At 38.6% G+C, this 13,955-nt stretch overlaps 1 protein-coding gene across 1 annotated transcript; it reads right to left on the bottom strand.

Moving 5' to 3' along the window:
• Positions 1–1,388: 1,388 nt before the first annotated feature.
• Positions 1,389–5,270, bottom strand: LOC104117221 (stearoyl-[acyl-carrier-protein] 9-desaturase, chloroplastic). The gene is made up of 3 exons (XM_009628236.4): positions 4,895–5,270; positions 3,095–3,599; positions 1,389–2,181 (listed from the first exon to the last, which is right to left on the bottom strand). The coding sequence occupies exons 1-3, from the start codon at positions 5,008–5,010 to the stop codon at positions 1,621–1,623; spliced, it is 1,182 nt and encodes a 393-aa protein (XP_009626531.1). The 5' UTR covers positions 5,011–5,270; the 3' UTR covers positions 1,389–1,620.
• Between the last annotated feature and the right edge of the window lie 8,685 nt (positions 5,271–13,955).

Below are 13,955 nucleotides of genomic sequence, written 5' to 3'. Positions count from 1 at the left end.
CTCTACTATTTTATTCATTGGTTATTATATATCAATTTTTGCTTCGTGAGAATTACAAAATCAATATAAAAATAACTTAGAGATAAAAATATGTAGAAGTGATAAAAATGATTAATTAAAACTATTATTACGGCACAGTACAAAGTATAAAAAGAAAGTTTCAAGCCAAGGATGTATTAAACTGAGATAGTATTATAATATATATATATAAAGCTTCATCAACTATCCCAACAAAAAAGGATTACTCCATTATGAAGTAAGAAAAAACTAATTTAGAAACAAAGAACTTATGAATAAATATTATTTTTCTATTAGAAAGACAACTAGTAGAAAATACTAAAGACAAAAGAGAGACCAAAGAGTAGTTTTCTCTTTCCCAAGACTCTCCCTTTCACAATACAATATGAGTGCCTATTTATAGAAAATGTGTAGCAAAGGTGAGATGATGTTGTAACTTTAAGTATTGATGTTGTGACTTGCACGACTTGGATGTTGTAACTTTAAAGTTACATTCACTCTTGTTTACTGCATGCATTGCTCTTTTTCCTCCTTGTTTTGCTTGTAGTCCTCTTTCCTCAATTCATCTTTCTTCCACAAAACTTGTTAGAAAATATAGGAGAATCGAATATATTTATTCATGTTTTATTTTTATATTCATGTTTTATTTAAAAATCCTTATTTATACGTATGAAAATACATGAATAATTTATATTCATCAAAATGACACCAAATAACTACTCTAAATGGTCGTTATTTAGGAATTAGCCAATACGTTCTGAATGGCTATACGTGCGCTTGCCCCATTTTTTACCACAAAATAGAAAATCAAAAAAACGTTCGTACGCTTTAAATTGTTCAAATCAATATTGAAGTGAAAAAATTAAGCCTACTATTTCTAAAAATGGGCCCCTCAAATCTGGGGGCCTAAAGCGACGCATTAGTTGCTTCCCATTTGAGCTGCTCCTGCTTACATGCTAAATAATGAGAGTAAAATAGCGTGATACATACATAAAAAACTACTAATGTCGTTCGAACTTGTGACAAGATTGGTATTTCCCTGTATACATACAACTTTGGTTTTATCAACGTAACTGGCTAGTCATTGCCATTGCCTTTCTGTACTGGATTCAAGAATATCACCTCCTCCCCCAAAAAAGGGTCGTTTCGATAATATAATAATAAATTAATTAATATTAAATAATAATTCAAAAAAAGGGTTTGTTAATAACTATTGACTGTAAACCATAGCAGTTTACATCAATCGTCTTATACATAGCACTCTTAATAGTCAAATTAGAGCAACATATAACATCAATCGTCTTATACATAGACACTCAACATTTCATATATCCAACTCATAAAGAACTTACATGCGCTAAAAGGGGAGGTAAAACTTAAGGCTGTCCTTTTTCTTGATATTACCAAAACAATTGCTAGACAAAAACAAAATTTAAGGTATCTACAGGATTCTAGAGGAGCAATTTTAACTCCATAGCATCTTCCCTACAAAGGGATGACAAATACTTACTTGATAGATACCATACCCTGAATTTTTTTTCTACCAATTCCTATGGCGATTGGTGTTCGGAAAGTAAACATAACCCTTCAAACATATAGCATTCAGAGCTTAATCTCTCTACCAAATACCCAGCTGAAAGGAACGGGAGCCTTCTCTTTGGCCCTGGCTTGTGCCCTCTCCTCCAATTTTCTAATACGCGGAGCCAGTCCACATACATAATCTTGCGCTTTGCGTCCTTCGCCAGAAAGACCAGTCAATTTCTCCATTTCCCATCTTCCCACCAGAAATTCAAGAATGTCTGCATAATCCTTTGCAGTGTATACGCCGAGGCGTTGAGCTACAGCAGAGAAGTGTTCGAAGAGGTTGTCATCCCTGCCATCATACATCAGATGAGCTGGCATCGAGATTTTTTTCCTCATCATGTCAGCAACAGCCAGTACAGTGCCATCTGGATCGACTTCAAACAGCTTCTCCACAATCTTGGTATATGCAGTTTCATGGCGCTTCTCATCTGCAGCAATTATACCACATACCTGTGCTAGTTTCAAGTCCCCATGCTCCTTAGCATGCCTAGCTGTATTTCCGTGAGAAATGAAGGTAGCTCTCTCTTGGAAGGAAGTGTAGATAAAACCCAAATACGGGTTGTTTTCCGTGCGAGGATCCTAAAAGTATAGAAAAGCATCAAATATTTGCATGAAAAAAAATCAACTTAAACAAACTGCAAATCAAGAGATAAAGTCTTAACCAACATGTTAGTCATGAACCTCAAATCTCTAATGCAATATTTAGCCAAGATGAAATCAGATTAATCAAAGCAGAATGTTAATGCCACTGACAAGCAAGTCGTCTTTACACTTACTCATACAAACAACAGACAAGGCCATACAATTGGTCAGAAAGGCAAAAATAGAGCTGATATCAGGATGCAGACAAATCGCTTCTTCAAGATCTATCGTTTCTCAGTACTTAAGTCCGTATTGAGTAATAAATTAATCATCTCTGTAGTCACAAGTCTTTTAGGTGGCCAAATGGATAAGAAAAGGGAAGTGAATACAGTACTCTTCTTGAGTAAGAAAATCAGAAAAGAAACTACTACCTAAGACAGAAACCACATTCATATGCATAACGAGAAAGCACTCTCATGAGCCATGAACCGTAACAGATTCAGGCCATTTAAATTCTGAATCTATACACAAGAGAATATGAAGGAAAAAAGACTTTGTAATTTGAGAGGAAAAAGCATAATGGAGCATGCCAAATGTACTATCAGAACCTTTACTCAGTATATATATGTCAACTAGTTCTCCAATATGAACTTAAATATCAAAGGAACTAAACCACAACTAATTCTCCGATATGAATACTTTTACCAAATCTGAGAATTTTTGTCAGCGTGAGATTTGGAGGCTCATACAGACAGACAGATACCACACATACTCTTAAAGAAATCTGCTATTACATCAGTCTAATGATTAAATACTATGCCATAGAAATTTGAATAAAATTTGCCAATGAATCTCCAAGATGATTTCAAAGCTTAATAGCAACTGCAGAAAAAAGGAGAAGCAAACTCACCATCCCTGAGCCAATGAGGTACTGAATTGTCTTTTCAATTTGCCTCATATCAACTCTTCCAGAAAGATACAGATACTTGTTGAGAAGGTCACCGTGCCTATTTTCCTCGGCAGTCCATGCCCTAGTCCAAATAGCCCAAGGAGTAAGGCTGGCACCAGTTTCATCACGAACGCCATCTAAGGTGTTAAGCATCGTCTGATAAGTTGGAAGAGCCTCCTCTGTGATCATATCTCCAACTAATACAACAAAGTAGTCATCAGGAATTTCCTTGCATCTCTCCCTCAGTTCCTTGACCTGCTCCTCAAATCCTTCCGATGCAGGATCCGGAAGAAAGTCACTGGCCTGCCAACACTTCTCGACAGGCTTTAGGTGCACCAAGATATTATTCTCAGCCCAATCTTGCAAGGAATCAAAGATTTCACGCTTCTCTGGCGGCATGGAATGGGTAACTTGAACATGCACCTCACGTGGAGGACTGAATGGCTTCTTCACACTTCCACCTTCCCTACAATTAGCAGAAGCAAAATTAGAATTACAATTTATGCATTTTTTTTTTGAAGAGATGATGAGCTACAACGGTAAATTCACAGTCTCAGCTTAGTTTAAGGCAAACAATTATTTGGTCCTCAAGAAGAAAAACACTGGTCAGAAACAACACAGTGGATGAAGCCAATCACATGACAATTCCCCCTTATTTTTCTCCTTTAGAAAACAATTCCCCTTTACTTTGCCACTCACCCTTTTACTATTGTTTGTCAAGTGGTTATTTCCCTAAAGCAGGTCCGGACTCCGGAGGTGTGATCAAACACTCATCTATGAAAGAAAAACTCTACCCAATTCAATCACATGAAGAAAAACGGCACAGAGAAATCTGTCCAACCTATTTGTAATGTGCATTGACAGAACCAGTTATTATTCTAACAGTTAATCAGTACAATGATAATCTTCTAACCAATGCATGCAGGGGCGGATTTAGAGGGGCGGAAGGGGGTTCACCCTTCGCCGGAAAATTACACGGTACATATAAGGTAAAATTCATTTTGTGCCTCTATATATTATATTTTGAATCCCCTTGGCACAGCCCAAAAGCATAGCTCAATGGCCAAGGGGCTTCAAAACTTTTGTGAGGTTGCTGGTTCAATTCCCACTGGCCACAGTTTCTTTTAATTTTTTAACTTTTTCTTTTTTGAACCCCTTAGCGAAAATCAAGCCTCCGCCATGCAATATCAATTTAAATCACAGCAGGAAAAAAAGCAATATGACCTTAATAATGACTAAGCTAGTGGAAAATAAAAGATTAGCAGAAAACAATCAGTAAAGGCATTTCAAGAAAACATAAAATAGAAAATTCAAGCAAATGCAGATGCATTAATCAAACTTGCATCACATTTTGTCTTTTCTTTTTCCCCCTTTTTTTATGAGGGTTATCTGGGCTAGCTTTTGAACGCCTCAACCAATCCACCGGACAAATACATGTGCAAATGAGCTCACACTAAGTGCTGTAGCGAAGAAAATCTTTATTCAATCTTGAATAAAAAAAGACAAAATAGACCGAACATATATAAATAAATGTACAAATAGAAATGAACACAGACTGCAAGATACAACCATGCATTATAGCAACGAGTACAATCAATCACATTTACAAACTTAAATAATTGTGATCAGACCATACAAACAAACATCCAATATTTCAGCTAAAAAAATAAAATAGGGATCAAAGAAACCATATTTGTGGGATTACCCATTCCATAAAATTGAAGGAAAAAAGAAGAAGAACAAAGACAAAATGAAACTCACACAGACGGGGGACGAAGTGTTGAAGCCATGAAAACTCTATGAGATCTGAGTGGAGAACAAGGAAACGTTGTCGTTTTAATGGATTGAAACGTCGTCGGATTGAGTTTCAGAGCCATTTTTCCGATGGCTTTTTCAGAGTACCTCGTTCGGTCCGCCTAAGGTAAAAGTTAAAGAAAGCAGAAAGAGAAATGAAAGGTGGAGAGAGACAGATGCACCAAAATATAAGGCAAATCGTGAAGAAGAGGACAAAGGGCAAGTGAAAAAATTAAAATTAATAACGTTTTGCGGTTAAATAATGCCCTTAGTATTTTGAGTATATTACATGTAATACCACTGTCGTCTCTGGCTGTATTACGTGTGACGCTTCGTTGCGTTTGCGTTTGAAATTTGTTTTCTTTTTCCGCTTTATTTGTCGGGTAAACAATAATTTTCTCAACAAGAAAAAAAAGTGATTTTCTCCGTCTAACGTTGTGGAGAAAATGAGGAAAATAGTCTCTTATGTTTCTGGTTAATTTTTTTTATTTATCATTTCAATTAAATCTAATAATCTAATAACTAGTGTTTGTTAATTTGACAAATAAAAAATATTCACTTTTGACAAACTTAAAAGACCAGGACTATTGGACTATCGCAGCCATGGACCAGCCACCAGTCAAGCATAAATACTGTGAAGCGCTCACGTTCTAACAAATTATGCACTGAAAGGATATGCTGAACGTGAAGATATATTTTGGAGCACAATGCCTTTATTTGCTCACTTTACTTATCACAAAAACTCGTTAGGAATTGAATCGTTAAGATCTGTTCCATGTTGTAATAACACTCTTTAATTTACTGTTTTAATACATCTTGCCGTACTAGCCAAAAAAAAAGACCAAGACCATTCAGTAGTATATTTAGGCCATCTCCAACGCTGCTCCATTTTGCCAAAATGCAGTCAGTTTTTGGAGAAATTTGGCTCCAATGCTCCCCATTTTTGGCTGCAAAATGGGGGATGAATAGTGTTACTCCAAATTTGGAGTGATACTATTCATCTCATCCATTACCATTCTCTATTATTTTATTATTATTTTTATTATTTAACTCGTTTAATTTATCTCTTTATATATACTTAATTATGTTTATGTAATATCGTTATAATATTAATTTTACATCTTAACTTTGGCGTATAATTTTGATAAATTAATTTTCGTGCATTTATTATTTTTATGTAAAATTATAAGTTAATTTTATTATAAGTTATAATTGTACAAAAAATGAATGGTGCAAATATAAAATATTAGATGTTGCTAAAATTGAAAAGTAAAAATTTAAAATACATTAAAATTAAAAACAATAATAAAATGACAGTAGATGAAAATCATCGATTTAAAATGAGCGTGATCTTAATGCACCAATTCAAGATGATTGGGAATGTCCACCTCCAACGGTAAAAATGGTAGTAGATGAAAATCATTGATTTGAACAATTTTTAGCTCGACAATCGACACAAAAAAAAATTAAGGACAAAGATGCTCATTTTGCAATCATTTATGGGAGTATACTAGAGGTGAAAGTTGATTATTTATGTAATATTTAATTTAAATTTTACCATAATCTAATATGTATTTAATTATCTTGTATCTCAATGATTTCACTTTTATTTGAATTATCCGTTAATATATATAATGTATAATATTTGCTTACAAATTATATTATTTAAAAATTTATGGTATAAAATAATTTTATATTAAATGGTTATACAAGGAAAGAATATAAATTATATGTGATGAATATGTAAAAAGAAAAAAAAGATAGAATTTTTTTAATAGAAATAAGAAAATAAAATTTAAATAAAAGATAATAATATAATATTGAAGAGAGAAAAGAATATAAAATAGAATATTTTTTTTTTGGAGTAAAAAATAGAGTAATGATTGAAGTAACTTTACTCCATTTTGGAGGAGAAAATGGAGGCAAGGATTGGAGATGCCTTAAGGGACTATTTTAAACATATCTCCAAACATAAGAAACCAATTTTTTTTCCTCTAACATTATGTTAAAAATCAAATTATCTTTAACATTAGAATGGGTAATTGAGCGGTAATTTTAAAAAGAAATATTGTTCAAGGGAGGAAGCTCAAATAGATCTAATAAAAATGATATATGCTTCCCGTTGAAAGGCGTTATCACAAAACAGATGGCGGCAACCAAATGCATTCTTATATATGCTTATTATCATGAGTACGACGATAGCAGAGTGATGGAGTGAGGTTCGATTTATTTATTTTTACGAGCTTAAATGATGATGTAGTTGCACATAATGAATCTCAAAAATTGACACGTGAATTGTGGTAATAGACTAGGTGGAACTTGATTCGAGGGGAAGATCTATGGATCAAACTTGTGTCACTTTCTTACGCCAGGAGAAAGGGAGATCAAAGAAGTATGGGGCCGATACACGAAGGATCAAATCATAGAGATAGCGGATTTTAAGAGGCGGAAGAAAAGGAACCTCGGCGACCCAGAGTACTTCGCGCCACAACCACATCCTTTTTATATGTTCTACAGACCGATCCCTGCTGCTTCATCTAGGTATTGGGCTATGTAGAACTTAGTCTGATGGGGGAATCGTTGGTTGTGCGAATAAAATCCCGCATTAATATCTGAAAAATTTGGGAGTCTACAAATAAGATATAGGAATCTCTTAATGGTGTGCGGCCTTTTGAAAAAAAACATGCAGAATCAACGCAAAACGAACAATATCACATACTGTTAAGAGGGAAGATTGACAGGAATAGCCCCGCAAGGGACTAGTCTTAGCCGAATGTCCCCAAAATTAGTGTTATTTTAAAAGTAGCCCCAGACCCGCACATAGCTCTCCAGGAGTTTCTCTATCGGATTGAATTGTTTATTAAAGTGTACCAGATCATCATACTTTTGCTCTTCAAGATTTCTCTATCGGGTTGGTAGAGTTGATGTTATTATTATTCTACCTATCTGTTAAGTTGTTCATCGAAATCTACCTGATTGTTATAACGTTGCTTTTCAAGAATTTCTCTACTGAATTGATAGAATTAATGTTATATTTACTCTACTTATGAGTTAAATTATTTATCGAAGTCTACCCGATTGGCACAAGAGAATACCTGTTATCTTAGAAAAATCAAATAAGTAGCAATCCCTATAATTAACATCCTAGTCAACAACTCCGATCTTCCCAATTTATTGTTCTTCCTCGCAATTAACATCGACTTGTAAGTTGTAACTTTGGTGACATTTAATTGCAGCTTAAATGTGTATCTTGACAATAAATTTCTAACAAATATTGTTTTCATATGTCACATACCTAATAAGCCTGTGGTTCATGGTATCAGGTACTTTTTTTTAATGGTATTATGTGTAAAGAGAGAAGCATATGGTTTGATGTCTAATATACTCTTTAGATCTTAAAATAAACAAACTATAAGGCCGTTTGGATTAGCCAATTAAAAGTAGATGATAAATCTTAAGTGCTGGAAAATATTTTGAGATGCTAAAATTCATTTTACAAAAAATAATTATGTGTATGGATATAAATGTTGAAATTGATAATAAGCAGTAGTGTACTTGTTAAAAAATGCTATAAATATTTTTTCTATTAAAATGATTAATATGTCGTTGAAACTATTTGTATACGGGCGAAATCAAGCTCATGGTACATCCTATCCTTCGACAAGATAAGCCAGGCTCGAGATATGGCAATAAGGGACCGAAATCGAGCCAAAGTCTCATCGAGCTAGAACCCGGGGCATGACGTCTGCCTTCGAGAATATCGAGGCCATGATTCCGGAATCGGTCCTAGCCTCGAACGACTTCGAAAAATATTGTCAGACAATCCAGCATAGCCAACAGAAGGCCGAAATATCCGTGACTGGCCGAATGTTACGGCGGGAATCTCAGAACGCATTGATAAGGAACCGACAATCAGTGAATCAGAAGATTATTTACCTTTTATAGAGTTGTATCTAAAATAGGACTCCCCTACTATATAAAATGTGGTCTAATAATTCATTTGAGGCATTGTAACACACACTCAAAAGCAATACATTATTATTTTCTCCGTCTTTAAGCTCTTGTTCTTTTTCATCCATACCGGTCTTGGTGAGCTCGGTTCGAGAGTGGCTATTTCACTAAGGCTGAAACTATCCAACTCGTGTGGTTTGAATTTATTTTGTCTTTGTTTATTCAATAGCAACTTAATTTATTGCTTTGTATCAAGTTAATCCGCGTATCCTTAAAATCACTTATAAATTTAATTGTTATCCGATTCTGAGGGTAAACAGTTTGGCGCCCACCGTGGAGCTAAGGATAATAGCGGCAATTTGATACAAATTCCCGTAACACACCCTATTTTACACTTATTCTTTGAAGTGTCTTTGATTACATATTAAAATCTAAATGTCAAACCCCCAGTCTGCCCCTCTAAACATGAATGCGGAGTCCAGCCACCTTGGTGAGAACAACAATGTAGCACCCGGTAACGAGGTGCCCCCAGTCGATCTCGGCGGAGTTTCGGTCGCGGACCCTATCGACTCCAGTTCGCATGCGGCCATTAACACAAATTTGCCTACCAAATCCAGAGAACATCGTGCGTAGGGTAGTCTGATCAATTGCCCAGAATACGCACAACGGTGAAAATGACGGGATCAATTTGCGGGTAATCTTCGAAATGTTACAGGCTCAACAGGCAGCGATAGCTCAGTTACAGAATCAAAGCCGAGCGCCGAGCAGGGTTGAGCCCGAGCCATCCCGGGAAGTCACCCGCAGAAATGAACCGATCACGGAGAGGCCGAATGAAAATGAATCGAGGGCTAAGCTCGAGATCATAAAAATACTCGAGGAATTGACGAAACAGATAGAATCAGTGGAGAAGAAAATCGAAGCCAATGACAAAAAGGTGAAAACCTAAAATTCCAGGGTCAACCAAATCCCAGGAGCACCTCCGATATTAAATGGCATGGATTCCAAGAAGTTTGTTCAAAAACCTTTTCCTCCGAGCGCAACACCGAAGCCGATCCCAAAGAAGTTCCGCATGCCCGAGATTCCTAAGTACAACGGAACGACCGACCCAAATGAGCATGTGACCTCCTACACATACGCCATCAAAGGGAACGACTTGGAGGATGACGAGATCGAGTCTATGCTGCAGAAAAAGTTCGGGGAAACTCTGTCCAAGAGAGCTATGATATGGTATCACAATCTACCTCCTAATTCTATTGACTCATTTGATATGCTTGCAGATTCCTTCATAAAAGTACATGTCGGGGCAATCAAGGTCGAGACCAGGAAGTCAGACCTTTTCAAAGTGAAGTAGAGGGATAATGAGATGCTCAGGGAATTCGTGTCCCGATTTCAAATGGAACGGATGGACTTGCCTCCAGCCGTGCACGATTGGGCCGTTCAAGCCTTTACCCGGGGACTCAATGCTCGAAGCTCGTTGGCTTCACAGTAGTTGAAACAATATTTGGTAGAGTACCCAGCTGTCACTTGGGTCGACGTGCATAATCGGTATCAATAAAAAATCAGGGTTGAAGACGATCAACTCGAAGGGCCTTCTAGGTCCGTTTATCCCGTCAAAACAGTTGACAGAGTCAGGAGAGATATTGATCGTGAACCAAGGTCTTACATGGAACGGTATCAGCCGTACAATGGAGACCGAAGAGGTAGTGGATCTGGGCAAAACCCCATGAAAAGTGAAAGAAGAAGCGATCGAGGTCAAAACAACTGGGGACTCATGAGAAAAAATAGTTTTGACAGGCCCATCGGGCCGAAGGAAGCACCAAGACTATCAGAGTACAAATTTAACGTCGATGCCGCCAGCATCGTATCATTCATTGGACGTATCAAAGACACCAAATGGCCTCGACCTCTACAGTCCGATCCAGCTCAAAGGGATCCGAACCTAATGTGCAAATATCATGGCACTCACGGTCATAGAACAAAAGATTGCCAACAATTAAGAGAGAAAGTAGCACAGTTATTCAATAACGGGCATCTCCGAGAGTTCCCGAGTGATCGAGCCAAGAACCACTTTAGGAACAGAGATTCTGGTAAACAGATCAAGCTGGAGGAACCTTATCATGTCATTAACATGATCATCAGTGGGGTCGATGTTCCCCAGGGGCCGATGCTAAAGCGCACCAAAGAATCTATCACAAGGTAAAATTGGACTCGGGATTACTTTCCGGAGGGAACCTTGTATTTCAACGACGAAGACGCTGAGGGGATCATGCAGCCCCACACCGGTGCACTGGTAATATCTACACTCATAAATAAATCTCAAGTTAAGCGTGTGTTAATTGATCCAGGTAGCTCAGCCAAGATCATCAGATCGAGAGTCGTGGAACATCTCGGCCTACAAGATCAGATTGTGCCTACGGTCTGAGTCCTAAACGGGTTCAACATGGCATGTGAGACCACTAAAGGGGAGATACCGTTACCGGTGAGCATCGTCGGGACCGTTCAGGAAACAAATTTCTATGTGATCGAAGGGGACATGAGGTACAATGCTCTATTCGGAAGACCATATATTCACAACATGAGGGAGGTACCCTCGACTTTGCACCAGGTGTTGAAGTTCCCAATACCGGGAGGAATAAAAACAGTTTACGGAGTACAACCGGCCGCCAAAGAGATGTTCGCGGTCGACGAGGTGGTCCCGATATCAACACTTTCGACACCGAAGGAGCTGGGCCCGGTCACCAAGGGAGAAACTAAATAGCAATTATTGGCACCGACTCCGTCCCAACCAGAGAAGTAGGAGATGGGTGAGGACGACGATTACGGGGTTTCCAGGTCTTTCGTAGCCCCCGATGATTCCGACGCTACCAAATCAATCGTCGAGGAACTGGAGCAAGTCGTACTGATCGAACACTTGCCCGATCGAAAGGTATACCTGGGCACGAGGTTGAATCCCGAGCTCAGGAAAAAAACTCATTCAATTTCCTATAGCTAACGAAGATTGTTTTGCTTGGTCCCACGCTAATATGACAGGGATTCCGCCGGAAATAACCACTCACAGGCTAAGCATGGACTCGAAGTTCCACCAAGTCAAGAAGAAGAGGAAACCCCAATCCGAGGTCAAACATGCTTTTATCAAGGACGGGGTATCTAAACTCCTTAAAATAGGGTCCATCCGGGAGGTTAAATACCCGGTCTGGTTAGCAAACATAGTAGTAATCTCCAAAAAGGGGAACAAATTAAGAATGTGTGTGGATTATAAAGATTTGAATAAAGCGTGTCCCAAGGACTCTTTCCCTTTGCCTAACATCGATCGCATGATCGATGCAACGACCATCCACGAGACCCTCAGTTTTCTCGATGCTTATTCCGGGTACACCCAAATTCGGATGGACCCAGGTGATCAGGAAAAAACTTCCTTCATCACCAAGTATGGCATATACTGCTATAATATGATGTCGTTCGGACTAAAAAATGCCGGCACCACTTACCAACGCCTAGTAAATCGGATGTTCGAAGAACAAAAAGGAAAATCAATGGAGGTTTACATTGACGACATGTTGGTTAAGTCCCTGCGAGCAGAGGACAATTTGAAACATTTGCAGGAAACCTTTAGCATATTGAAGAAATACAATATAAAGCTGAACCTAGAGAAATGTGCATTCGGAGTTGGGTCCAGTAAATTCCTCGAATTCATGGTATCCAACCGGGGAATCGAGATCAACCCCGATAAGATCAAAGCCATCGACGATATCACTGTTGTGGACAATGTGAAGGTCGTAAAAGGTTAACCGGACGCATAACAGCCTTGGGATGATTTATTTCGAGGTCATCCGACAAGAGCCACCGTTTCTTCTCACTGTTAAAGAAAAAGAATAACTTCTCATGGACCTCGGAGTGCCAACGTGAAAAAGGAGGTGTGGCAGGAGGAGCTCAAGCAATATCTATCGAGCCTACCGCTGCTTCATACGCCAAAGACAGACGAACAATTGTACCTATACTTGGCAGTATCAGAGATAAAGGTAAGTGGAGTCCTGATCCGGGAAGAGAAAGGTACGTAATTTCCAATTTATTATGTTAGCAGGACTCTTGGTGAGGCCGAAACTCGATACCCTCACTTAGAAAAGTTAGCGTTCGCTTTGCTAAGTGCCTCTAGTAAGCTAAAACCGTACTTTCAATGTCACCCCATATGTGTCGTAACAACTTACCCATTGATGAATGTAATGCATAAACCCGAGCTCTCGGGATGGTTGGCCAAATGGGCCATAGAGATCAGTGGGTACGACATCGAATATCGGCCTCGGATCGCCATTAAGTCTCAAATTTTGGCAGACTTGGTAGCCGACTTTACGTCGGCCCTAATACCTGAGGTCGAAAGAGAGTTGTTGTTGAACTCGATTACTTCTTCGGGAATCCGGACCCTCTTTACGGAAGGCGCCTCGAACGTGAAGGGGTCCGGACTTGGAATTGTCTTGAAACCACCCGCAGGTAATGTAGTTAGACAATCTATTAGGACTGTAAAATTAAATAACAATGAGACCGAATATGAGGCCATGATTTCAGGTCTCGAACTGGCCAAAAGCTTGGGGGCAGAGGTGATCGAAGCTAAGTGAGACTCCCTCCTTGTGATGAACCAAGTTAGTGGGACGTTCGAAGTTAGAGAGGAACGAATGCAAAGATACCTGGATAAAATGCAGGTAACGTTACATCGGTTCAAGGAGTGGACTCTACAATATGTGCTTTGGGATCACAACAGCGAGGCCGATGCCCTTGCTAACTTGGGATCGTCGGTCGATGATGATGAGTTCAACTCGGGGGCAGTCGTACAAATCATAAGATCGGTTGTGGAAGAAGGTCACGCCGAGATAAACTCAACAAGCCTAACTTAGGACTGGAGAAACAAATATATAGAATATCTGAAGGCCAGAAAACTGACTTTGGACCCTAAGGAATTGAGGACTCTGCGTACGAAGGCAGCCCGGTTCAACCTGTTCGAAGACGGTAAATTGTTTTGGAGAACGTTCGATGGCCCACTCGCAATATGTCTAGGACCAGGAGACACCGAGTATATTTTGAGGGA

Source organism: Nicotiana tomentosiformis, chromosome 3 (assembly GCF_000390325.3).
Source record: "Nicotiana tomentosiformis chromosome 3, ASM39032v3, whole genome shotgun sequence".
Lineage (NCBI taxonomy): Eukaryota > Viridiplantae > Streptophyta > Magnoliopsida > Solanales > Solanaceae > Nicotiana > Nicotiana tomentosiformis.
This window is presented reverse-complemented; position numbering and strand designations above follow the sequence as displayed.

Excerpts from the sequence above, each read along its gene's own strand:
- LOC104117221 (XM_009628236.4), bottom strand. The coding sequence starts at position 5,010 with ATGGCTCTGAAACTCAATCCGACGACGTTTCAATCCATTAAAACGACA. Across the intron at positions 3,600-4,894 it reads ACACTTCGTCCCCCGTCTGT|GGAAGGTGGAAGTGTGAAGA; the intron begins GTGAGTTTCATT and ends TGCTAATTGTAG. Across the intron at positions 2,182-3,094 it reads ACCTCATTGGCTCAGGGATG|GATCCTCGCACGGAAAACAA; the intron begins GTGAGTTTGCTT and ends CTATACTTTTAG.